This window comes from Mauremys reevesii, linkage group 2 (genome assembly GCF_016161935.1).
Source record: "Mauremys reevesii isolate NIE-2019 linkage group 2, ASM1616193v1, whole genome shotgun sequence".
In the NCBI taxonomy this organism is placed as follows: Eukaryota; Metazoa; Chordata; order Testudines; family Geoemydidae; genus Mauremys; species Mauremys reevesii.
Genome location: NC_052624.1, coordinates 148,597,585 through 148,622,701, shown reverse-complemented (window position 1 = coordinate 148,622,701; position 25,117 = coordinate 148,597,585). Strand labels below are relative to the sequence as shown.

At 44.3% G+C, this 25,117-nt stretch overlaps 1 protein-coding gene across 2 annotated transcripts in view; it reads right to left on the bottom strand.

Moving 5' to 3' along the window:
• Nucleotides 1-18,712, bottom strand: part of TACR1 (tachykinin receptor 1) — an 88,771-nt gene extending 70,059 nt beyond the window's left edge. For both annotated transcript variants that reach the window (XM_039523162.1, XM_039523163.1), the window contains exon 1: nucleotides 18,006-18,712. In XM_039523162.1, coding sequence (XP_039379096.1) covers nucleotides 18,006-18,550 — 545 coding nt within the window. In that variant the 5' untranslated portion in view covers nucleotides 18,551-18,712. The remainder of the gene's footprint in view (nucleotides 1-18,005) is intronic.
• Nucleotides 18,713-25,117: the final 6,405 nt, after the last annotated feature.

The following is a 25,117-nucleotide window of genomic DNA, read 5'->3' as shown; positions in this document are numbered from 1 at the left end:
AGTTTCCTGATCAGTATCACACTCCTCCTTTTACAGACTTTCCTTTTCAACAGTAGATCTCCAAGGGCTACATAAGAGTCAAACATTAGATCCAAAGTTTGAAGGAATCCTGCTCAGTGGGTCTGATTTGGGCCCTTCTAACTCTGGAAAACTTTTTACTTTCCCCTGTCCATGATATCCTATACAAATTTTTACAGTGGAAATGAAAGATTTGGAATGCCTTTGAAAGAAAGCATGTAAGGGAGCCAGTTTCATCCTTGCTGGCAACTGAGCTACTTATTCTTCTTGAATCAAGTGTTTGCAAATGGATGCAACAGACCTAGTGTCGTATCTTCAGTAGTTAGAGAGCAGAACTTGGATCCAATTTCCACCCTGGAGCAACTATCTGACACAAAGTGAAGTATCAACAAGCCTGGTCCCTCTTCTCTGCTGTGATTTAGTTTTCCAGACTTTTGTGCCACAATAAAGAAGACTGTATTATACACCAATAAAGGGTAGAAAGGAGAAAAATGAGAATTTTCTTTACTTCAACAAGGTAGCTTCACAGCCTCATCTGGATTCACAAAAGACGTTTTGGATTATCAGCCTACAGTGCATTCTGAACCGCAGGCAAATACGAAGAAGATGTCATGCTTATTAACATGGATCTTTATAAATATGCATGTAAAGGAAAAGAGAAAACCTTTAACCAGAGAGTGACTGTGGACATGTTCCCAAGACTGTGAATGAATTTTTCTATGAATTCTTTGTACGGTATTTACACTACTGGAGATAAGCTTCAGTGAGTCAAAACAATCCCCCACAAATTTCCTATTCTCCCTGACACATTTCTTTATTGAGCAACTAGGTCTTCTCATTAGATTCAATTAGTAACCTAGGTCTTATGCAGCTCACACATTCCAGCTCTTTTTCTGTGTCCATTAGAGTTTGTTCCATCTGCTGAGTTTATTCCCTTGCCAAAAGTCAATTGCTTTATCCTTCTAATCTCTTTATTTTCAGCTGGGGTTCTTACCCTGTGCTCCTTGAATGGGTTTGTAATTCTAGAAGGAGGCAGGGGAAGAGTACATGCACGCAGTAGAGGTGATAGCTCTGCATTGTTGGCATCCAAACAGAAAGAAGATGTGATTTAGTTTTTGAGATTTTTGCACCATTGCACATACCTTGTCAAAGTAACGAAAATTCACATTTTTCTCCTTTCTGTTTGTTACTGGTGCAGAATGCTGCTACCCCAGAACTGGAAAGGAATCCATTGCATTTGTCTCATGAAAGTCTCAGAATGGGACTAGGTTGCGACATCTGGTTCTGATGTACTTGATGACTCATGTAAATGGGTGGAAGTGGCATTAGAGACTCCAAAGCCAATAGCGCCTGATGACTTTAACATCCACATGGATGTTGAATGCTTACAATCAGCTGGTACCAACTGTGCCAAAGTCAACCCAGGAATGTCATCTAGCCAGAGTTCAGAAACGTGTAAGGGCCTCTATAGAAGCCTGCAAGTGCCATATATACACATCTCCCCGCCATACATAATCCCAGGGATTAGACCACAGGCCTCATCCCTGATTACAGCATGGCCTGTTGATACTTTACAACTTCCAGAGTTAGCATTTAACAGAATAAGCTTAAGACTGGGGTTGCCCCAAAACTCTTGCATTCTGCTGGTCTCCCTGCCACCCATTATCTTAAGTTCAAGGAACTCAAGAGCTCACGACAGATTGTCCCTGTTTGATTTCCATATCTTCAAGGTATGGCCCTATTGTTCCATCTCTCAGCCTCCTTAAGGTGGTTATCAAAGGGATATAGCTGCTGAAGCTACAGGTGAGAATAAAGATCTTCACAGAAGCCTGTCAAAGTCATCTGTACAAATCCCTACTCCATACTTAATCTAGTGCCTCATTTGCTTTTAAACTAAGGATGGCCTTCCTATTCTTGGTGTAATTCCATTCTTCTGCTCTGTGTGTCTCTGCAAGGCACACAATCTGAAATACGTGAAACAGCATTTTCAAAGCCAGCGCTAATGACAGTACAGCTGCTCTCTGAAGTAACATCAATGCTGCCTGCTTTCATTTCTATTTTCTTCCTCAAGCAATGAGATCTGACTGATACTGAGCTTTCATTGAAGCTGATTCATAGAGCAGAAGGCTGTAGGGGATATTTGTGCCATTTACTCAAACCTCTTCCCTAGCCAATATGTTGCTGCATTTTCCGTTCAACAGCAATTTGCCATTGCTCTCAGGAACGTTCTCCTGACCTCCCTACAGAAATGAATATGTTATATACCAGCAAAAGTGACCTGAGATTTTTCTGAAAAGTTTGCAAACATCTCTGTTTTTTTGCACTCAGAAAATTAGCCCCTGCAGGCATTTTCATCTTTAAAAGATTCTGACTGTTAAATAAATCCCAACTGAGTAGATGCAAGGCATATCACTAGAGGTTATTTTAGGGGGGCTGGGGAAGAAAAGAAAATGAAGTGTTTTTGCTTTCAATTTTACACATCACTTTCTGTCACAGCATTTATATGCTGCAGTGCAACGTATTACTCAGGTATACAGAAGCCATGGACAATTTTAAAGTGATATGTGACAGATACAGATTAAACAAGATTTTAAAAGGTTATTTTCAGCAGCGGCACACTGTATATTGTACTAACTACAACAGATCTTTACTGCCAAAATTTCGTGCCTATTCAGTGGATCAGATTTGTGGGCAGGAGCAAAGTAAAGCAGTTAGTATAAGAGGATTCACTTTAGCTCCAAAACACGTATGTGATAATACAGTCCGATTATGTACCCATTTAATTATGGATTTTTATTTGTTTTGCATCATGGTTCCTATATCATCTACAACTCAAGATCTTCTGTGCAAATACTATTATCTAACTCATTTATATAAAGAAGCTGCAGCCCACAACTGATCCCTAACAAGTTCGTGCTCATCTGCTGATCATGCTGTTCAATTATTGCAGTCAGACACTTTTTTTGTTTGGAAATATTCTGTCCAGAGCTTTGAGTTTCCCGCCCTTGTTCTGCTTCAGTTCGGGTTTTTAAACGTAGCCTGTTAATTTCCCCATCATAGTTAATTATCCTGGTAGATAAAGTGAGGATTAGCTGCTCTTATTTGAGGTAGACAATTAGTAACAGCCCCATTTTATAGACAGGAAAATGGAGGTAGAGTTTTAGGCCAAGTTTTTCCAAGTGGCCTTATACTTTTGGGTGTTTAAACCTAAATACTTGGAGCCTGAGTCTCAGAAGTGCTAAACGCATATGGCTTCAGCTGAAGTCAATGGTACCTACCGGTGCTGAACACCTCTGAAAATCAGCCCCTAGATGTCCCAAGTTGGGCACCCGACAGTTGGCAGAACTCAAAATTTGGCACCACTTACGGCTTTTGGCAAGTCACTTAAGCCAACATTCTATCAGGCCCTATGGGAGTCAGTGTCACAACCAGAACTGGAATTCAACTTCCTGGCTCCTTGGGCTCTAGATAACCTTCTGTCTCTGCTCATTACTCTGTGAAATGTTCCACTGTTTACATGCTGTTTGCTGGCTCATAGCTACATAGAGAATCCAAGGAGAAGGAGCTCATCACTGGCAGACAGCCTGGAAGCCTGATAGATTCACTCCATGTTCCTCCATTCCACCTTTGAAAATAACATTCAGTCCCCTCCTCACAGCTGCTATCCGACAAAACAGACCTCACGCTTTCCGAGGTCATCCCTCAATTCCTTTACAAGGGGTAATGTTTGCCCAGGTAACTTCCTCATTCACAGGAATCTCTTTGAATTGACAGCTCTGCAGAAAGGCTTTAATTCTCTCAGCCCTGCTTTCAGAGAGTTTGTCGACGCATTTCCACATCTTGCTGTAATGCCAGCACTGTCCTTTAGTTCTCCACCCCCTCTGATAATGTTCCATGTGTCCTCTTCCCTTTGATGTGATACTTTAAAATTCCTACGAATCTGACTGCCAAAATGAAAGTCCTTGGTGGTCTCCATAGAAGCATCATCTCATCTCCATTTATAGGTGTCTCTGCTTGGGGTGTAGTGATTTTTGGGGTGTGGGCGTTTATTGTTCTTTTTTTTTCTGGAGGATGCTGTCAGTTTTGGTAGAACTAAAATTTCAACCCATCTTGACATATTAAAGGATTTGCCCTTAGAATTTGAGGAAGGATGGTTCAGATGGTAGGCGCTAACGTTGGTCATGCGAGACCCAGATTCATGTCCCTGATTTGTCATTGACTGTGTGACTTTGGGCAACTCACAGACTCTGTAGGCCAGGGGTTAAGTACCTAAATACCTTAATAAATCTGGGCCTCAGTAGCCTTATCTGTAAAATGGGGATAATAGCATTTCCTTGCCTTACAACTACATTGTGAGGATAACTACAGTAATGATTGTGAGATGCTCAGATACCATGGTAATGGTATGGTAACATATAAGTATGACTCTTAAAATCCGTTTCTTTTGCAGAAGATCACTTTTACCTGGGTTGATGAGAGTGGCCAGGAGAAAACAGATTGCTTTTGGTCAATAATTCCTAACTAGATTTTCCCAAAAAATCATACGGAAGGTGGCTTTAATTTATGCCAGCCATTAAGGATATATCTCCAGTGGAGTTAGATGCAAGCCTAGGTAGGGAGACTTGCACTAGCTCCGCACAAGCTAACCTGCTCAAAATAGCAGCGTGAACATCGCAACATGGGCAGTGGCTCAGGCTAGCCATCCAAGCTCCGACACAGGGGCTCAGGTGGGCTTGGGCTCAGGTGGCTAGCCCAAGCCGCCACCCATGTCACAGTGCCCATGCTGCTATTTTTACCACACTCGCTCAAGCCAAGCTATTGCTGCTCTGTCTATCCTGGCTGGGTGGCTTGCCACCCGCTGCATTGTAGACATACCGTGATACCCGCCAGGGGTAGGAGATGCAGCCTAGGATCAGTGTGAAGTAGGGACACACCCTGGCCTGGCCTCTTCTTTTTGTTCTTTTTTCTTGCAACATTGGCAGCAGGGGACGGTAGGACGCATCTGAACCCGTAGAGCAGCTCTACTGGAGTACAGAAGCACTCTGGCATTGGGATGACCCTCCCTGGGCCAGCGAGGCTGGCTTCTCAGCCAAATTATGCCAGTGGTCTGGTGCGACACAGTGCACTGCAGATGCACCACTGCGGGTGATCTGGCTTCAGAAGCAAAGTCCTCTGGCAGTGCCCAGCCAAAGCCAGGATCTAGGGATTCCGTCTTCCCAGTGCTGACCCCCTTCCCCAAAAAGAGGAGGGGTGACTGCTCAGAAAGCAGAAGGGGAGCTGGATGAGGAATCAGTGTAGCAGAACCTTGATTAGAGTGGAGAGAAGCTTCACTTATCAGAGAGAGCTGGCCCTATCCCCTGCCCTTTCTAGTCTGTATCCTGTAGCCCTGGAGACTGAGTGTCTAGCTGCTGTAATCCTGCTGGGCCCTTTTTGACTCCCAGCTAGTTCTGTGGTATGTGGATGTTCTGGTCAGTGGGCTGCTGTGGGTGCCTGCTGAACCACAGAGCTTAGAAGAAAGCCTGGTTAAGTGACCTTCTCCAGCCCCCAGCCAACACAGCCTTGTTTCTCTCACAAATCTCAACTCCATTATCCTAAGTGTAAGTCTTTGCTGCAGTGTAAGCCCATGCTTGAGCCTGGGCTCAAGGCTACATTCCCCCCCCTCCCCCCACTGTTGCATCTATACTACAGTTGCGCTAACCCTGGTTTGGACTCAGGGTTCCAGGACCTTGCAGGGCTGGGGGATCCATTCTGAAGTCAGGCCAGGACCTGGGGTCCGAGCCCTGTTACTTAGCAGTGTAGCCGTAGCCCTGCTTGACTCAAATTCCTGGAGCCATCTGGAAGTACCCCACGATTCCATGGGACAACTTCTGTCATCCTCTCTATCCCAACAATCTGCAATCTACACTATTGAAAATGGAAGCCCCCCGCACACACACTTGGCAAACGGCAGCAGCTCTGGTCAGCATTTAACCCATTCTCTCCTGATCACGAATCTGTAAGCACACTGTCAGAGAGCTTCCTGGGTCTGCAATGGAGAGTGAACCCATCAAGGCTTTTGCAAAGCAAGGTGCTTCCTGGTAATGTGCAGGGTGGGCAGTAAAGTCTTCCCACAGTGCACCATGTTCCTACGGCTAGAGTGGCTACATGTCGGAGGGGTGGGGCACTCAGGCCTCAGGAATATGGTTACTTTGACTTGGGTCTGCACACTAAGTGTGGATACTGGGGCCCTAGGAATAAGCACGGGTCAGAACATTTTTAACCTTGGATTAAAATATGATGTAGATGCTCAAGTCCAGGGTTCCCTAACACAGACCGGCTGACTCGAGTCCCACTAATCCTGGGCTTACGTTGCAGTTTAGACATTACTCTAATAGTTAGGAATTCTCCTGTGGCCCTTAGTCCAGATTCACCAGTAGCCTCTGGCTGCTTTGCAATGCTCCAGCAGGTTAAACAGTGTTTACAGCTACTCCATACGGCAAATGGCATAAAGCAGCTAGAACATATGGCCCCTTCTGTCCTATGATCAGTTTAATTCTGTTACCACTACTACTACCTCTTTGGATTCTTTTAACTCCATCCTCTCCATCCATGGCCTTTACACGCTTCGTGTTACATGCTTGTAGAACAACTGCTCAGTGGTGCTGGAACAATTTGTATATAATTTGTATAGTGCTGAGAGCCATTGAACCAAACTATAAACCCTAGATATGATGGAAATAACTTCAAGCCAGAGGGTGCAGAAGCACCTCCAGCACCTCTAGTTCCAGCACCTATGCAACTGCAATCTTTTGCCCTATGTGCTGTTCAGATTGACAATAAAAACTGATGAAGACATGGCGCTACGCAGAGGCTTACAATGACTAATTAAACATGTCAAGGGTGACAAATTACGTCAAATTACAGCCAGATGAATCTATCGCCTTTCAAAGAATCTGCAAGATCGTCTGTGAATTCATTATTACACATTTGACATTCAGCTGATTCACAAGATTAGCCCAGCTACTTGTGTGCAGACGATGTGTTGCATTTTAGAGAGAGGCCTAATAAAACCCACGTTGCTACATGATTCAAACGTACCTCGTTAAAGTGCTTTTGAAAGCCAAACAGTCAAAAGAGGGGGTTTTATGGCTAAGAAAAAGTGATGTGTCACACACCGATTTAAAAGTGTAGAGGGATTGAGAAGAGGGATTTCAAAGGTGCAATCAGTTACTGACTTAATTGCATAGTCAGTCATAGAATAATAGAACCAGTCATAGAATAATAGAACCATAGAGTTAGAAGGGACTGCAAGGGTCATCTAGTCTAACCTCCCGCCAAGATGCAGGGTTTGTTGTGTCTAAACGATCCAAGACTACCCAGCCTCTTTTTGAAAACCTCCAGTGAAAGAGCTTCCATGACTTCCCTAGGCAGTTTGTTCCCTTGTTCTACTGTTTTTACAGTTAGGAAGTTTTTCCTGAGTTTTAATCTAAATCTGCTATGCTGTAGTTTGAACCCATTGCCTCTTGTTTTGCCCTCTGTGGCAAGAGAGAACAACTTTTTTATGGCAGCCTTTCAAGTATTTGAAGATCGCTATTATGTTCACCCATAATCTCCTCTTTTCCAAACTAAACATGCCCAGTTCCTTCAGCCTTTGCTCATATGGCTTGTGTTCCATCCCTTTGATCACCTTTGTTGCTCACCTCTGGATCCTTTCCAGTTTCTCTACATCCGTTCTATACATTGGTGACTAAAATCAGACACAGCTGAAGCCTAATGAAGCGCTGAGTAGAGCGGTACTATCATCTCCCATGACTTGCATGCTATACCGCTGTGAATCCAGCCCAAAATTTCATTTGCTTTTTTCAATAGCACCGCATTGCTGAGTCATGTAGCGATTGTGATCCACCATGACTCCAAGATCCTTCTCAGCAGTGCTGCTGCTGAGTCAGTTATCCCCCAGTCTGTATTTGTGCATTTTGGTTCAAACAGTGCAAACAAAAAAATGTAGCCTCAGTTCCTGATTGCAGGCAGTAACAATTTTATTAGCCATATGGGAGGAATAAAGGTTTATCCAGATTTACTGTTTCCTCTATGATTGCTGTTTGCACATTGAAGAGTCTTTAAACTTCTCACTTAGCTGCATAGTATGACATTAATGGCCCTCTCATTTTGCTTGCTGAATTCCAGCATGACAGCAGGGGGGGTCAAACTGAAAGCGGGTGTGACAGCAGGGTGTGCAGGTGGGTGGACAAAGGAGTTGGAACAGAGCTAAAGTTAATAAACCTCAAAATATTCAGAAAAATGATTGGAAATCCTACTCAAATATGCTCCCTAGGTGAAATTTACCCCTGTGCACAAGGCCAGCACAAATCTGCACCACCTAAGTCCTCAAAATAGAACTTCAGTGGTGCATAGCTCTTCTATTGGCTCTCTGCACAGGAGGCAATTGCACCCCATATGTATTCAGAGTCAGAGCTGACTACTTCACTGACAGAAATAAGGGTCTTTCCCCCCTTCATTTAGTCCTGGTCTATACTGGGGGGGATCAACCTAAGATACGCAACTTCAGCGTAGCTGAAGTCGACGTATCTTAGGTCAACTTACCTCACATCCTCACGGCGCGGGGTCAACTGCTGCCACTCCCCCATCGACTCCACTTCCACCTCTCGCCGCGGTGGAGTACAGGAGTCGACGGCAGAGCTATCGGGGATCTACAAAGGACATGATAAGTCGATCCCCGATAGATCGATCACTACCCGCCGATCCGACAGGTAGTGTAGACATACCCTCAGTCCTGCAGAGCCAGTACAGCAACAACACAAGGAACTGCAGGATTTTATTTTTTTAAAACTTTTCCTTACAGGTCAGGTTTTCAACTTTTTTGTTTGTTTTTTACATTTTTGTTGCTCTCCTCTAGACTCTGTCCAATTTGTCCAAGTCTTTCTTAAAGTGTGGCACCCAGAACCGGACCTTGTACTCCAGCTGATTCCTCACAGTGCCTAGTAGAAAGAGACCATTACTTCCCATTTCTTACATACAACTCTCCTGTTAATACAAACAAAGAACAGGAGTATTTTTGGCACCTTAGAGACTAACAAATTTATTTGAGCATAAGCTTTCATGGGCTACAGCCCACTTCATCGGATGCATAGAATGGAACATATAGTGAGGAGATATATGTACATACAGAGAACATGAAAAGGTGGGAGTTGTCCTACCAAATCTAAGAGGCTAAGTAATTAAGAGAAAAAACTTTTGTAGTGATAATCAAGATAGCCCATTACAGACAGTTTGACAAGAGGTGTGAGAATACTTAACATGGGGAAATAGATTCAATGTGTATAATGGCTCAGCTATTCCCAGTCTCTATTCAAGCCTAAATTGATAGTGTCTAATCTGCATATTAATTCAAGTTCAGCAGTTTCTCATTAATACAGTCTGGAGTGACATCAACCTTGTCACAACTACATCACACTGTTGACTCGTATTCAATTTGTGATCCACTGTAACCCCCAAGTCCTATTCAGCAGTGCTGCCCCCTAGCCAGTTAGTCCCCATTTTGTAGTTGTGCATTTGATTTTTCCTTCCTAGAGGTAGTACTTTTCATTTGTCTTTATTGAATTTCATCTTGTTGATTTCAGTCCAATTCTCCAATTTGTCAAGGTCCTTTTGAATTCTAATCCTGTCTTCCAAAATGCTTGCAACCCCTCCCAGTTTGGCATCATCTGCAAATTTTATAAACATACTCTCCACCCTATTATCTAAGTAATTGAAAATATTGAATAGTGACAGACCCCTATGGAACCCCACTAGATACGTCCCTCCAATCTGACAGTGAACCATTGCTAACTGCTCTATGAGTGCAGTCTTTCAACCAGTTTTGCATCTACCTCATAGTAATTTCATCTAGACCATATTTCCCTAGTTTGCTTATGAGAATTTCACATGGGACTGTGTCAAAAGCCTTACTAAAATCAAGATACATCACATCTACAACTTCCCCCAATCCGCTAAGCCAGTGGCCCTGTCAAAGAAGAACCACTAACCTAAACCTAAAGAAGCAGCTGCAGACAGAGGTGTCAAGTATACATACTTCACAAGAAGTTACCTGCACAGTCATTGATGGTTCTGCAGTTCTTTGGATAGTACATTGGCTAGTACGTAGTATCGTCAAGGAATTTGTGACCAATTTCAGAGTCTCATTGAACACATGCTAGCAGCAGGTGGTGTATACCTTGTCTTTGATGGGTACAAAAACTTCAGCACAAACAGTGTCACAAGACAGAACTACAGGAGCAAGCGGAGTGTGTCAGTTGTGTACAAATACACAGCTACCTCCAAAGAAATTTGTTAGGTTACGTTGTTTTGCCATGGTTTGCTCTTAGCAAATACATGTTGGCTATTACTTATAACCCTGTTATACTCTAGGTGCTTACAAACTGGGCTTGCTTCATCAGCTATGAATGCAAAAAAAAAACTGCTTGAGCCCTAGTATCTCTTTCATTACAAATTAAGCACTACGTGGACCCCATCTCTTCCAGCAGACCTCCTTCCCAAAACAGCATCCCATGTTTCAGGAAGCCAAAGCCCTCCCATCAACACCATCTTGTAACCGTGTGTCCCTGCTTGGACCCTTACCCTCAACTGGGTAAGCCACCTGCGCCCTGACCCTTTCATGCTCCCTCCCAGAGCCTTGTAGTCACGGCTGATTGGCTCAGGGTCATAGCAGGCAGTATCATCAGTGCCCATGTGGATGAGTAGCACGGAGTAGTGGCTAGAGGGATGGATGAGCCTCAGCAACCTTTCTGTAATGTCTCAGCCATGGGCTCCAGGCAAGCACACATCTCCCAGGATGTCAGGTCAGCAGATGGATGCCTCTGACCACTTCAGAAGGGAGTCCCTGACCACCAGCACCCTATGTTGCTTCCTGTTGGGTGTAGTGGTCATGATCTCCCAGGCTTGGGGACAGGTGGCAGCTCCTACTCAGCCACTGGGGTCTGCTCCTGTCCTCCTGTTGCCAGTACAACATACCAGTTCTTCACCTCAGTGGACAGGGGACCCGGCGGTGTGGGGCAGCACTGTCTACTGCCTGAGTGAGCCAGCAGCCAGTTTCCTCCCCATAGAGCAACCGATTCTCCTGCCTCCTCCGGTGCCACTGTAGTCCATCTGTGGTTAGCTAGCATCCTCTATCCCAGATGTTTCCAGGTGCATCCTGCCAATAAAATCCTCGCACTCCTGGAGGCTATGCAGATGAGCCACCTCCTCTTGCAGCTCTTACCTGCTTCCGGAGGGACTCCACCAACAGACACCTTTCTCATGAGATGGTTCCCCCAGCCTGGCTTTCATTGGTGGGGGCATGCAGGTTGCATTCCCAGCATGCAAGTTGAAACAAGGTCCTGGGCAGAAACCTCCAGAGTCAGGAAGCCTGTCTGGCCAGGACCCCCACAGGTGCAGTCAGAGGAAGAGCTAGCAGTGGTATTGGCAATGTGCCATTTTCCTCCCATTGCGGGTTCTTCCTTGTAGAGTATCTGGAAGTTAAGTGTGAGGAGGGGAAACCTACCTCTCTGCCTTCCTCCACTGGTGAACTAGGCTGGCTCTTTGCAAACTGACTGCTGAAGACCTAGATTGCACACTTCTGTATAAAGTCCCCTAGCCTGCAAGCAGGCCCAGGAAAACCCAGGAGAATTTTAACACTGTTTTCAACACACCAGAATTAGAATCCAAATTATTGTCACATACAAGCATTGCCACCTCACCTCTTTTCCAGACCAGTAAACCGAAACACTGATCTGAGTTCAGAGCCTGGAGACCCCATGCTACAAACCTGTAGCCATGCTGAAAACTGACCACTGATACCATATACTTATTCCTACTCTTTCCTTTCGACTCAGCCAGTTTCTAGTTCATGGTGGTAGTTTACTTCTCACCGTCTGATGTAATTTCCTCAATAGTTGTTTCTGAGGGACTTTGTCAAAGACTTTTAAAAAGACAAAATAAACTGTATTAACTAGTGAGTAAAGGAGAACCAGGGTTTTCTTAGCTCACATAATAGATTGAAGAGGCATGATTTTTCTAGGCAGGAGCCGTGCTGGCTTGTCCTTTCCTAGCTCGGTGTTTATAATTCTGTCTGTAATTATCATTTCAACTAATTTACCTGGTATTGAATTCCGTCACTGGAAGAATTTTAAACTGGAATCTGGGAAACGACTGTGCAGATAGCAGGCGCTACTGTGCTCCCAGTTGCATAGAAATGAAATGCTGCACAGCACCAGACTTGGGCAGCAGGTTCTTACCAAAAATCTAAAGGGAGGTAGCTGTGGAGCCCTTGCAATGCTTCTGCCCAGTCCTGTGTAGCGCTGAGTGGTCTCAATTCCCTTAAATTTGGCAGCGGTTAAGAATGCACTTATTCCCTTTCAGGAGCAGGCCCCCTTATCTGCTGTAACAATTAGCTCCGAGCCTTGCTGTAACGCTGTGGCACTTGAAGATATTTTCCACTGGAGATGATAATCAGCCTGATTTTTTCAGAGCACCTGCAGCTCCCGTTAACTTATACTAGAAATTTGGCACCTCTGAAAAAAACAGGCACTATATTTGCAAGTAAAAGAATTTTTTTAAAGCAACTTGCACAATCCAGTTTCAGATTCTGTATACTTAACTTCTATTACGTGTGAATTTTACATAAACATCTTAGCTTGTAAAATGTTTGCTGATTGACTGTCACATAGGGTTTGTTCATTCTTTAGAAGGCAATTTCGCATCCTCTGGCAAGTGTGGTATAGAAATTATTTACAGAGGGCACATTTTGAAATAGATTGAACAGCTTTTTGTAAAGCAATGTTCTTGTGAACAACTTGATGGCTAATACGCCAAGCATCCTTTAGATGACATATCCAAGTTACTGACAGAGATGAATCACTCCACTTGGGGAATATAAACCATATTCAGTTCTGTATGTATTTATTTCCCCCCCTGCATCTACTGAAAATAAGTTGATTTCAAGTGTTTTTTCCTAGCTGTAAACCAGCCCCTGCTTTGCTGAGACTACATAGCTGTCGCTGGTTGTGTCGATCTTATAGGGTATGTGGAATTCCGGTACATGTTTTCACCCTTGATGCATGGGCTATCTTTAGGCTTGCGGTTTGAATGGGAAGCATTTGTCCTAGCCCTTACTGGAATGAGATACTTAATTTAACCCACGCTATAAGCTCTTGTCTTGAAACAACACACAACACTCAAAATTGATTCCTCAAGCATACAAGTCTGGAGTGAAATACCTGGCTAAAGTAGTTGAATGTTTTCATCCACCCACCATTTCATCTAATTACTGATGTTAGATCCAAGCGCAAGATAACAAGTGATTTTACAGCGTTATCCATGTTTCTCGACCAAAGGGAAAAAAGAAACAGAGGCTACCCTGAAATCACATTCCAAAGAACAATAACTCATGTGAGATTTGGCATCAACAAATGAATCAGATAATTCACTGCCCTCAGCATCTTATTCTGTAATACTGCGGCCTTTACTATATTTGCCTATTGTCATTGCAGATTTCCTTGATCAGTATCTCTTTTTCCCTCAACTCACACGTTATCTTTGAACTGCCTGAGCCTAATTCTTGCGTGATGCAGCACCTAAGAACATACATAGTGATACCACATGCACTAGATTTTCTGTACATTAAATTTAATTTGTTATTTAGCAAGCTACCAGGTACAATTTTCAACAGAACCTTAAGAGCCCAAGAGCTTTTTTGGAAAGTGATTTAGGTACTTGAGAGACTAAGGTTATGTCTACACTAACACTTTTGTCAGTATAAATTTTGTTGCTCAGGGTAGGGTGTGAAAAAACACACCCCTGAGCGACATAAGTTACCCTGACAGAAGCGCCGGAGTGGACGGCAATAAGTCAGCAGGAGACGCATTCCTGCTGACATAGCTACCACTACTCATTAGGAGTGGGTTAATTGCATCAATGGGAGAGCTCTCTCCTGTCGGCATAGACTGGCTACATGGGAGATCTTACAGTGGCACAGAGCAGTGGTAGATTTAGAGTTAGTGGGGCCCTGTGCGCAGCTTCATTTTCACCCCCTCCCCACCCAGGACCCAGCCAAGAAAAAGAACATTCTCTTTTAACTCCTCCTATAGTATAAGTAATGGGAAGTAATAGAAAATAAAGTGAGGTACCTTGATTAGGGCAGGGGGTTGGGGTGCTGGAGGGAGCAGGGGAGCAGCACTTACTTCGGGTGGCGCAGCTCCCAAAGCGATCAGCACACACCCGAAGTAAGCCACGGCATGCAGGCATCCTGCCTGTCTGTCTGAGCCCTGCTGCACTGCTGGCCGGGACTCGGGGGCAGAGTGTCAGATATTTGTCCAGTATCAGAGGGGTAGCCGTGTTAGTCTGGTTCTGTAGAAGCAGCAAGATATTGGTGCACCTAGACTAACAGATGTTTGTTTTGAGAGCTGGTGAATGTGTGGTCTTCCACTTTCTCTTTTCTTGCAGCTTCATCTTGCCTCTTCTTGAGAAAGAAGTTCAGGAGTGGGTATTCATTCACTGCTGCAAAACATCTGTTAGTCTATAAGGTGCCACAGGATTCTTTGCTGCTTCTACAGATATTTGTCCTGCATTTTGGGGGGCCCATGCCACCCCACAGTTTGTTTCACGGTAAATCCGCTCCTGGCACAGCTGTATCAGTACAGCTGTGCTGCTCTGAGTTCTCAAGTGTAGACATGGCTTGAGTCTCATTACAAGTCATGGGATTCAGGCTGCTAAGTCACTTAGGAGCTCTTGAAATTTAGATCCACTGTCTGAGTGCTAGATTAAGCAACTGACAAGACCCCATGATTGTTTACAGTGTTGTTGTAGCCATGTTGGTCCCAGGATATGAAAGAGACAAGGTGGGTGAGGTGATATCTTTTATTGAACCAACTTCTGTGGGTGGCAGAGACAAGCTCTTCTTCAGGATGTGAACATGAACTCTGCGGAGCTCCAAAACTTGTCTTTCCCCAACAAAAGTGAGTCCAGAAATAATTCTATAGTATTTGTGTGTGTCAAAGTCTGGAATGTTAATTCAACAGATGTTCAGCCCCAGGCCTCCAATAACCTACTTGTGTTCCATTAACTGAAAATACTCATTGGCAAGTAGTGCAGATTTTCCAGTTTTCCTTAGGAAGGTTCTCTTTACAAACTAGTTATCTTTGCAGTCAATGGTTATTTGAGAACTGTGCACTAACTGAAAAAACAAGCTACTAATAGAGCGTCACATTTATAATGCTTTGAAGCCCAAAGGATCTCTTTCCACAGTGATGCTCTGTAGGTACAACACCCCTGAAATATAGATACTTCTGGGATGGAGGGGACCCACGAACTATATAATATTTGGGGAGGGAGGAATTTGGGCAAAGATCTCAGGGCAAACAAAACCCATCTACTTTTACGGAAAATGCAATGGGATCTTCATTTTCCATGCAGAGCAACTATGATCTTAAGACAGTGCTTTTCAGCCTGTGGTCCACAGATGCCTGGGGCGCCACAGACTATGGTTGTCATTACCGTAGATGGGTGATTTTTCAACATGTGATTCATGGACCTCAGAAGGTCCACAGACTAAGATTTCCAAAGGGGTCCACACCTCCATTCAAATTTTTTTAGCTGTCTACAAATGAAAAAAGATTGAAAACCATTGCCTTAGGATAATGTTTTCCTAATTGCAGGTGGCGTTACCATTTGGGGTTTGATTCTCCTCTTATTTCCACCAGCATAACTCCAGTAAGTTCAGTGGAGTTACTTTGGATTTACTCCAGGGTAAGTGAGAGGAGAATCAGGCTCACTCTCTCAAGCCCGGCATGATAAAGAGATAAAACTTGTCAATGACTTCCCATCCCCTCGTCATTAAAAACAAGCTAACAAGTCTTAAACTACATTTCACAAGCTGTAGATGAATGAGTAATGACATCACTGTCAACTGCCTTCAAAAATTTCCATTAACAGTTTGCATTTTACTTTTCAAGTCAGTCTAATTCTAACACGTTAGCCAACATGCCCTCAGCAAAAAAATAATCTTACTCGATCTCGATTCTAATTACTGCAGAACATGCAGATGAGGAAAAAGAACAGAAAGCGGGAAATTCTAGAACATCACTCTCTCTATATTTTGAATTTTAGATACCAAGTGTCAGCAAAGAACCACAACATTTTCTAGGAGGTACCAACAAATAAAATGTATCATCATTTTAGAAAGGAGTAAACTGAGGCAGAGACAGGCTCTGATTTGCCCTCAGTCTCAGAGTAAGTCAGTGAAAAGATCTGCTAAAGCAAAACCCAATTCAGCCCCAGAAGTCCTAACCTCTAGTCCTTTTCTTTGACCACTAGATCACAATTCATCCCTCCACTGACCTGCGTTTAAACCCCAAGTGCCAGTCTGGACATTTGCTTCCTTGCCTCAGCACCACATTGGCTGGTTGCTGAATTTGTGTTCTGAGAACAAAATGTAAGCAAGAGGCTGGTATGTGCTGGCAAGCCACAGAGAAAACAGGTGTATCCATCACTCACTATAAGCTGTACAAATCACAGGACAAACAGAACAGTGATAGATAATAGCATTTTCCATCCCCAACTTTGTAATAAAAGTAACGTTATTTCAACAACCCAGTTGCCTTTAGTTAACACATTTGTACTCGGCTCTAAAATTTGCAAAAGTCGGTCTCAGAACAATATAAAGCAGCAAATATTGAACAGAACCTTTTCCAGACAGAGGGTTAAATACTGGAGGTCTTTAAATAGGCTATCTCCAACTGAAATCAGGAACATGGTTAAGATCTATCATATCTGGCCCATAGATATCTCATGCATGTTCAACTATAAATATATCTCATGTAATTGGATTATACCATGCTGTTTTAAATATAGATTTTAGTCTAAAATGAGGAAATCAGGAAAATTAATTAAGACAGTGAAGTGAAATTGTAGAGGGCAAGACTATAGATTTCCTCTGATTAAAAAAGAAAAGAAAATAGCCACAGGCTTCTCTGGGGCACAATTAAAACAGACCCTTTTCATTAAGCTAACAGCATTTTCCTGAAGAGAATTATCAGGCGGGGTGGGGGAGGGAGGTATCCCTTATCTCGAGTGCTCTTTTTAAAAACGGTCCGTTATCTCTCTTGCAATATTTGGGGAGGAGAGATCAACAGAATGCTAAGGCAGCAGAAGGAACTCCAGTCATGGGTCTCAACCCGGGTACCTGTACCCCTGGGGGTACACAGAGGTCTTCCAGGGATACATCAACTCATCTAGATATTTGCCTAGTTTTACAACAGGCTACAGAAAATGCACTAGCGAAATCAGTACAAAAGTAAAATATCATACAATGACTTGTTTATACTGCTCTATATACTATGCATTGAAATGTAAGTACAATATTTATATTCCAGTTGATTTATTTTATAATTATATGGTAACAATCAGCAATTTTTCAGTAACACTGTGGCTGTCACACTTTTGTATTTTTAGCTCTGATTTTGTAAGCAAGTCGTTTTTAAGTGAGGTGAAAGGTGGGGTACACAAGACAAATCAGACTCCTGAAAGGTTGAGAACTACTGAACTACAGAACTTTATCATATAAAGTGTGAGAGCCCCAAACACTAGGGAACTGAATAATAAATACTCTTATTTTTTTCATGTCCCATGGGCCAGCTCTTTCGCATATCCTGATTTCCCCCCTCTCCCAGATCCATCCAGAGCCTCAAAACTGGACTGCTGCAGAATTATAGCCAGGCAGGTTGGACTGAGGTCTTTATAGTGTAGTGCTTGCAGCCTTATGTTTTATGACCTGTTGACTAAAGAGGAGCAAGGATCGGGTTTAAAAAAAAATCCACCCATGCTCTGAAAACAGAGGTGGTGACTGTTGCCTGTAGTTGAGAACCCCACCACCAACTCCTGAGCCCGTTCCTACCACCACCCCACTCACGCAGCCTTTCTGGCTCATGCTCCTTGGCAATCCCAACTGGCCTCACCTGTCCGCGGCGATGGCCGTCATGGAGTAGATGCTGGCAAACACCGCGGCGATGGGGAAGAAGTTGTGGAACTTGCAGTAGAGCAGCCCATAGTACCACTCGTTGTGGATGGCATAGGTGAAATTGACGACGGTGTTAAAGGCGGCCATGGAGGCTTCTGCAAAAGCCAGGTTCACCAGGAAATAATTGGTCACCGTCCTCATTCTCTTGTGCGCTAGGATGATCCACATCACCACGATATTCCCCACCACCGCCACGATCACAATGAGAGAGTAGGCGACAGCCCAGAGGGTGATCTGCCAAGCGGGCTGCGCGAACTGGTTGGCATCGGATTCATTGACAGACCTGTTGTGGGACAATAGATAGTCTATGTTCTCCTCCGCATACAAGTCATCATCCATCTTCCCCTCTCTCCTCCGCTCCAAGAAAATGCGGTGTGTGGGGGAGAGTCCTCCTCGGCCAGCGGTGCTAGAGCCAGGTGGCAACTGGTCATGAAGGTTTGGGTTAGGTGGGGCGAGAGGGAGTCGGCTACAGCTGTGGCACATCTGTAAGTGTGGGGCACATCTGTAAATTCTGTCTCTGGAGCCTGCCTCCGTGGCCCGATTGTTCGCCAAAGGAAACCGGACAGCTATCTCAGTCACTGATCAAGCTACAGCTATGTGCAGGGAGAGGTGGTGGAGTTGTTTCTCATCACCTCGCCCTCCGAGTCCCAGCGCCGGGCTGGGCTTGAGAGGGGTTTTATATAGGCACCGCTGACACGTCAGGGGAGCTGGGCAGAGCCGGCGCTCAGAACCCTCCCTCCCAGCTGCGGCGCAGCAGCTGGGCAGATGTGGCCGCGCGGGCATCACCTCTGGAGGGGACCTTTCCCGCAGCCACCCAGGGGCGAGGGGAAAAGCTCGCTCGACCAGGATCCTGCTCGAGGCGTCAGGATCTGGGGACCCGGAACCCGAATGTGGCTGGATCGGAGTGCCGCGAAGCCGGTTCTTGCAGCGCTAGGGCTGGGTGGTTTCGATGCAGTTTGGAGGCAGCCAGATTCGGGACGCTGAAATCGGGTCCTTCCGCCGGCTAATCCTTGGAGGAAGAAACCGGGTTCAGCCTCATGAGGCAGCAGCTGGGCAGAGGTGGCTGCTGGTGCCTAAATCTGGTCTCTGCCACCCTCTCGGGGGGAGCAGTAGTAAGCGGTGCAACACCTGGCCAGATGTGACCGCCACGGGCAGCCCTCGCAGGCGGGACCCTCCCAGGTTGATCTCGTGGCTGGCGGGACAGAAGCGGAGGCTGCCGCTCTGGAATTGGCAGTGTCTGGGCTGGAGGTGCCTGAGCCTGCCTAACAGGGAAATAACCCCCCTCCCCCCGCCTCCCCGCCGCAGCCCCGTTCAGTACAGACAGCAGGCAGCTTGTCCCTGTTCTCCTGCTGACACTTCCTGGAGCTGACTTTTCCCAGCTCAGTTTGGAAAATGCCATTGCAAGGGACCAACAATGGACACATGCGGCTTGGGAGTGGAGGGAGAGATTCCCTGTGCCCTGTGGGGCGAGGGATACTTGCACATACATCTGTTGTTCTGTGCACAGTGTGCATGGGGAGGGGAGCTTCCTGCATTCATCTCTGTGCACGCTGTGTGGGAGGTTTGCAGGCTATGCAGGGAGTGAGCTTTGTGCATCAATCTGTCCCCCAAAGAGGGGTCTGGGTATGCCACATGGTGTCCCTCTCTGGTGGCTGCCTGGGCAAGTGCCTCTCTTTGCACTGTGCGCAGTGGAGATCGGTTGTGCACCTGGATATCTCAGCAGCATGCCGGTCTCAGAGTAATAGAATATCAGGGTTGGAAAGGACCTCACCAGGTCATCTAGTCCAACCCCCTGCTTAAAGCAGGATCAACCCCCAACTAAATCATCCCAGCCAGGGCTTTGTCAAGCCTGACCTTAAAAACCTCTAAGGAAGGAGATTCCACCACCTTCCTAGGGAACCCATTCCAGTGCTTCACCACCCTCCTAATGAAAAAGATTTTCCTAATATTCAACCTAAACCTCCCCCACTGCAACTTGAGACCATTACTCTTTGTTCTATCATCTGGTACCACTGAGAATAGTCTAGATCCATCCTCTTTGGAATCCCCTTTCAGGTAGTTGAAAGCAGCTGTCAAATCCCCCCTCATTCTTCTCTTCTGCAGACTAAATTGTCATCTGGGACTCCTTTGTGATTCTGGCAGTGGATATTTGATTGGTGGCTCTCTGGGGAGTGGGTAGAATTCTGAGATGTGCTGCCCAGTGGGATTGCACATGCATCACTGCTTGCACTGTATGGGGTCTTGATTCTGGGAATGGACATTGTACGTGCCTGGTGCATAGGTAATTGGACATGTTGCACTTACCTGTGCAGAGCTTCTGCAAGGGTGTTGTTACTTTCTCCAACTGACAGTGGTTAATGCACACGCATCTGTGGGCTGCAACCCACACTTTAGATGCACGCACAGATTCTCCAGCTTTTTCTCATGTGCAACTGGTTTTAATGGACCAAATTTAGGCTTTCGATGTTTTTGATAGGACCTTTGCTTGTGTTGCTTGCCCAGTGCCATGCTATGGAGGATGTACCATAAACACCTTTCTGTTGTGCACTCCCTCTACCTCGCCACCGGCCTGTAGACTCTTTAGCCACCCACTTGGGTGTATAATGTAGATTGGCTTCTGCTACAACTCTGATCCAAATTTTCCCCGAGTCTGCTGGAGTTATCTGGAGATTTGCCCTGGTATTTTACATGAGTGACCCTTTCTGTATCTGCTTTGATGCTGCCAGGTCTAGGCCACATACCTGGGTGTGATGGGGGAAGCTTGCAGCTAGACATTGCCCGTATGAGTATGGATGCTTGTTGAACTCACCAGCTGTGCCTATGGCAGCAGAAGCTTATCATCCATGCTCTAGGCCCTTGTACCAGAAACAGTGCGATGGCAAAGGATATTTAATGGGGAACTTTTCCATCTAGCGTGAATCTGGCTCACATCATATGGTGATGTCCAGCTGATATCATCAGACAGCTATTTGGTGGCGTGTGTGAGATGTTCACAGTGGAGAAGTGTCCTTAGCATTGTTCCCCTCATTAGAAGGCTCAATTTGCCATCACTAATGGAGAGGCAGTTCAGGATCAAGGTGCACCGAGTAGGGTAGTGTGGGGTAGCTTACACTGCCTCTGATGTGCCTCCAAGTAAATAGAAGATTTGGGGGAAATTCAAGCCTGGTGTGAGCAGGTAGAATTCCACCAGGGTGGCATTTTACTCTGGAGATGCCAAACCAGCCTGTCAAGTACTGAATTCACTAGCGAAAATAGTCAATTTTCAACAAGCCAGGCACTCCATAGAGATGTGTACAAAATACACAGCAGCCAAGCTGCACCCAGATTGTCTTTGATGATTTCCCCAGTCTCTCAGCAATGTAGCTCAGTGGGCAGCTTACCTGTATTATATTCATTGCTTTGTTATTCTGCTTTATTATATTTGTAGTAATGCAAGGAACCTACAGGCTTTTATCCTGTAAGATTTGGCTTTAGTAAATAGTGTGAGGCTTGATGCTTATAACCTTTGGTATAGATAAACTTAAATAACTCATAAGTTATAGGGAACTGAAAGTAGCATGCAAGAGGGGGAATTTTGTCCAGCCACCCATAGAACGTAGCTGACACCAGCATCCAGAAGGTGCCATGACAACAAATTGATGTGTATGCTAATAGGGTAACATCATACATAGACTAAGTTGTAGAAAACGGACACCGTAAGGGGAGGAAATACAAATAAGGACCTCTATTAAATATGCATTGGACATGGCAGCATCAGGGTAACCTACTATAAAAGTAACATCTCAGGGGCAGCAGAAGGGTGGAGAGATGTAGACTTTGAGAGGGGCCAGAATGATGGCCACCGGGGAAGATGACGATGATGAGAAAGATAATGGTTAAGTGGGTTAAGAAAGATAAGAGTGTAAATATGGACGTCCAAATGTACTTGCTGTATTGTCTCTATCTGCCTTGTTGAGCTTAAGTGTGTGTATAACTTTGCTAAATTATTAATAAATCATATATTTGTAAATATATAGAGAGAGTTCCTATCGTGCGAGTGTTGCACCTGTACACATTGGGGTTCCCAAATTATATGACAATTTTACAATAATCTTACTGGGCCTGATCTTGGGACAAGAACCTGTTAATACTCAAATTACAATTATATATACCCAACTTTGGGTCAGGCTACAGCACTCACAGTCAGGCTTTATCTATACACAGTTTTTGTACCAATGTAACTATATCAGTTTCTAAACAGATAAGTGAAATCAGTGCAAAACTAGTGTTTAGACCAGCCCAGATAACACACACGGATATCAGTGGGGAGGAGAATGTGATATCCATATTTTTAAAACAAGCCCAGCTAATATATGGTTTTACATTTGTAAGGGCTGCTCTTGGATTTAACAAGCGCATTCAGCTTTGCATTAACACTAGCAGTGTATTTCTAATAGGTTGTTCTTTAAAGCTGGTAGAGAATGAATCAATACTGAGAAACCATGTAATTGTTAATTCATTACTGTCATGATCCATTAAAAAGCCACAGCAAATCCTCTTCTGGAAGCAATTGTAGACATGCTTTGACCAACAGAGTATAGCATGATTTAAAAATCAACACTTTTTTTCTTCTCTTACCTTTAAATCCATCATAAAGAAGCTTCAGAGCCTGAAATAACAAAGAAATCACAACATTCTATATCAGCTCACTATTTGTTAGTTCTTCTTGGCCTCATTTTGATCCCAATTACACCAGTATGCATCTGGAATCACTCTAGGGAGCCTGATTCTCTTCTCACTTATGCTGGCCTTGCACTGGTGTAGTGCCATTGCATTCGATGGAGTTACTCCTGGTTGACACCAGTACAGGAGGGGAGAACCTGGCTCTGTGATCTATGTTCTGATATCCTTTCTCAGAGTAATACCTCACTCCACAAATCCTGCACTGACTTCAGTGGGACTGACTATTTGCCATGTAAGGCACTCTTCCGTGTGAGTGATGAGTAAGGGTGGCAGAATCTGGCCCTGTAGAAAAACCAGCCAGCTTATTGTCCAATTAAAGCGTGACTGTTTGAAATCTGCTGTGAGCTGACATGCAAGTTATGCTGAAGTATTGTGGGGTCAGAGTGATTGAGGTGTTTGACTACAATCCCAGACATAGTGGGTTCAAAACTTGCTCCATCTCACACTGGCTGCCCTGCTTCCAGGGCAGCCAGTGGCGAACGGGTACCTGCTGCATGGGGTTAGGGTGATCAAAGGCAGACAGATGTTGTGCTAGCTCCATCGCTCCCTTTTGTACTGTTGGCTATGGAAACTGACATGCCTCAGCAATGTTGTTTACGGTATTGTCGTAGCCCTGTCGGTCCCAGGATATTAGAGAGATAAGGTGGGTGACGTAGTATCTTTTACTGGAACAGCTTCTGGGGGTGGGAGAGACAAGCTTTCAAGCTTACCCAGAGCAATATAAGACCTGAGGAAGACCTCTGTGTAACTCAAAAGTTGTCTCTCTCATCCACAGAAGTTGGTCCAATAAAAGATATTCCCTCACCCCCCATGCCTTAACCATCTCAGCCAGATGACAGGAATGTGGCTCGGGGCAGACTTTGATTATGATTGCACTTGGATTTTTATGTATTGAATGTTACCTGCTCATAGCTACTAAAAATAAAAGTAGTTTTTTAAAGCATATTATCTGGATTCTTTTATACCAATCTTCCCTTACCGCCTTTTCAGCACATTATCCTTGTTTTTGTCTGCTAATGTGATTGTAAACAAAACACATTGATACATCTGCATCAGAGGCAATTGCTTCCTTTTTACTGTGGTTTGTACTCTGATTTGTTATCTGTTTAGGTGGAAATTCAATCGGCCATTAAGATCTATAATCCTGAGCCATTTAGAGCTTGTCTAAATGGGAAAATTTTACCAGCAAAACTACACTGGTATCATTATACTGATATAGTTCTGCTGGCAGATTTGGCAAATCATTACTCATTGAACTTGTACAGTTGAAGTCAGTGAGATGGCTGAATAGGGTCTATAATAAGTTAAGCATGTACTTAACTTTAGACATGTGCTTTATTAGAACTTTTATGCTTTGCTGACTTAGAGTCTATGTGTTAAGAGAGGTAGTGTGGTTTAATATATAAGACACCAAACTGGGACTCAGGAGACCTGCGTTTAATTCTGGGCTCTGGCTTTTTGGGTGACTGGGGGCAGGTCATGTCACTGTTCTGTACCTCAGTTTTCCCATCTGTAAAATGAGAATGGTATTAAAGCATTTTGAAATGTATAGATGAAAAGAACTTATTAATAATAATAATTTCAGTATCAGGCACTAATGTAAATCCCAGGTACATTTTGTGTCCCCAACATGGTTTTTCAATATACTGGCTATTCATTAGTAAGCATGATAATACGTTAGCTCAAACCTTGTTTCATTTAAGTAATTTTAAATAGTCACCTGCAGTTTAAAGTATAGTGTTTAATTGTAAGACTCCTAGTTCAGATTTTACTCTGAATGCCTAACCAGAATTAGAGCTACAGTAGCAAATAGCATTTGGAGTGTATTACTGGGTTAACTTTTAGCTCACAACAATATAAAATACCTTTGCTGCCTCCACTACTTGATCAATTTATAGAAAACAGACCCATCTGAAAGCAGCCTTTTTCTGCACAGAGGTTCTTGAAGATTTTTTTCAGGTTTTTCTACATGGACAACACTGACTATTGTGTTTGTTGTTTATATACCCCATGCATATAGCAAATATACCATTGCTCTTTAACAAGAAAGGAGTCCCTTTGAACTGTTCTCTTGTGATATACTGCCCTGGAGACTGTTTACCCGCAGAAACCCCAGAACCTGACACCCCAAAGGAGCAGTGTATCCCAGTTTACTAGTTTTACCTTTAAACCATCACTCCCATGCAAGCCTCAGCACTTGTGAGCATTTATAATAAAACAAAAGAAGGTTTATTTAAAAAAGAATAGGGAGATTCTGCTAGAATCTAGAGAGGATGGAAACAAAAGTTTACAGTACAAAACAAAATTGTGAAATGTGAACCTGGGCCT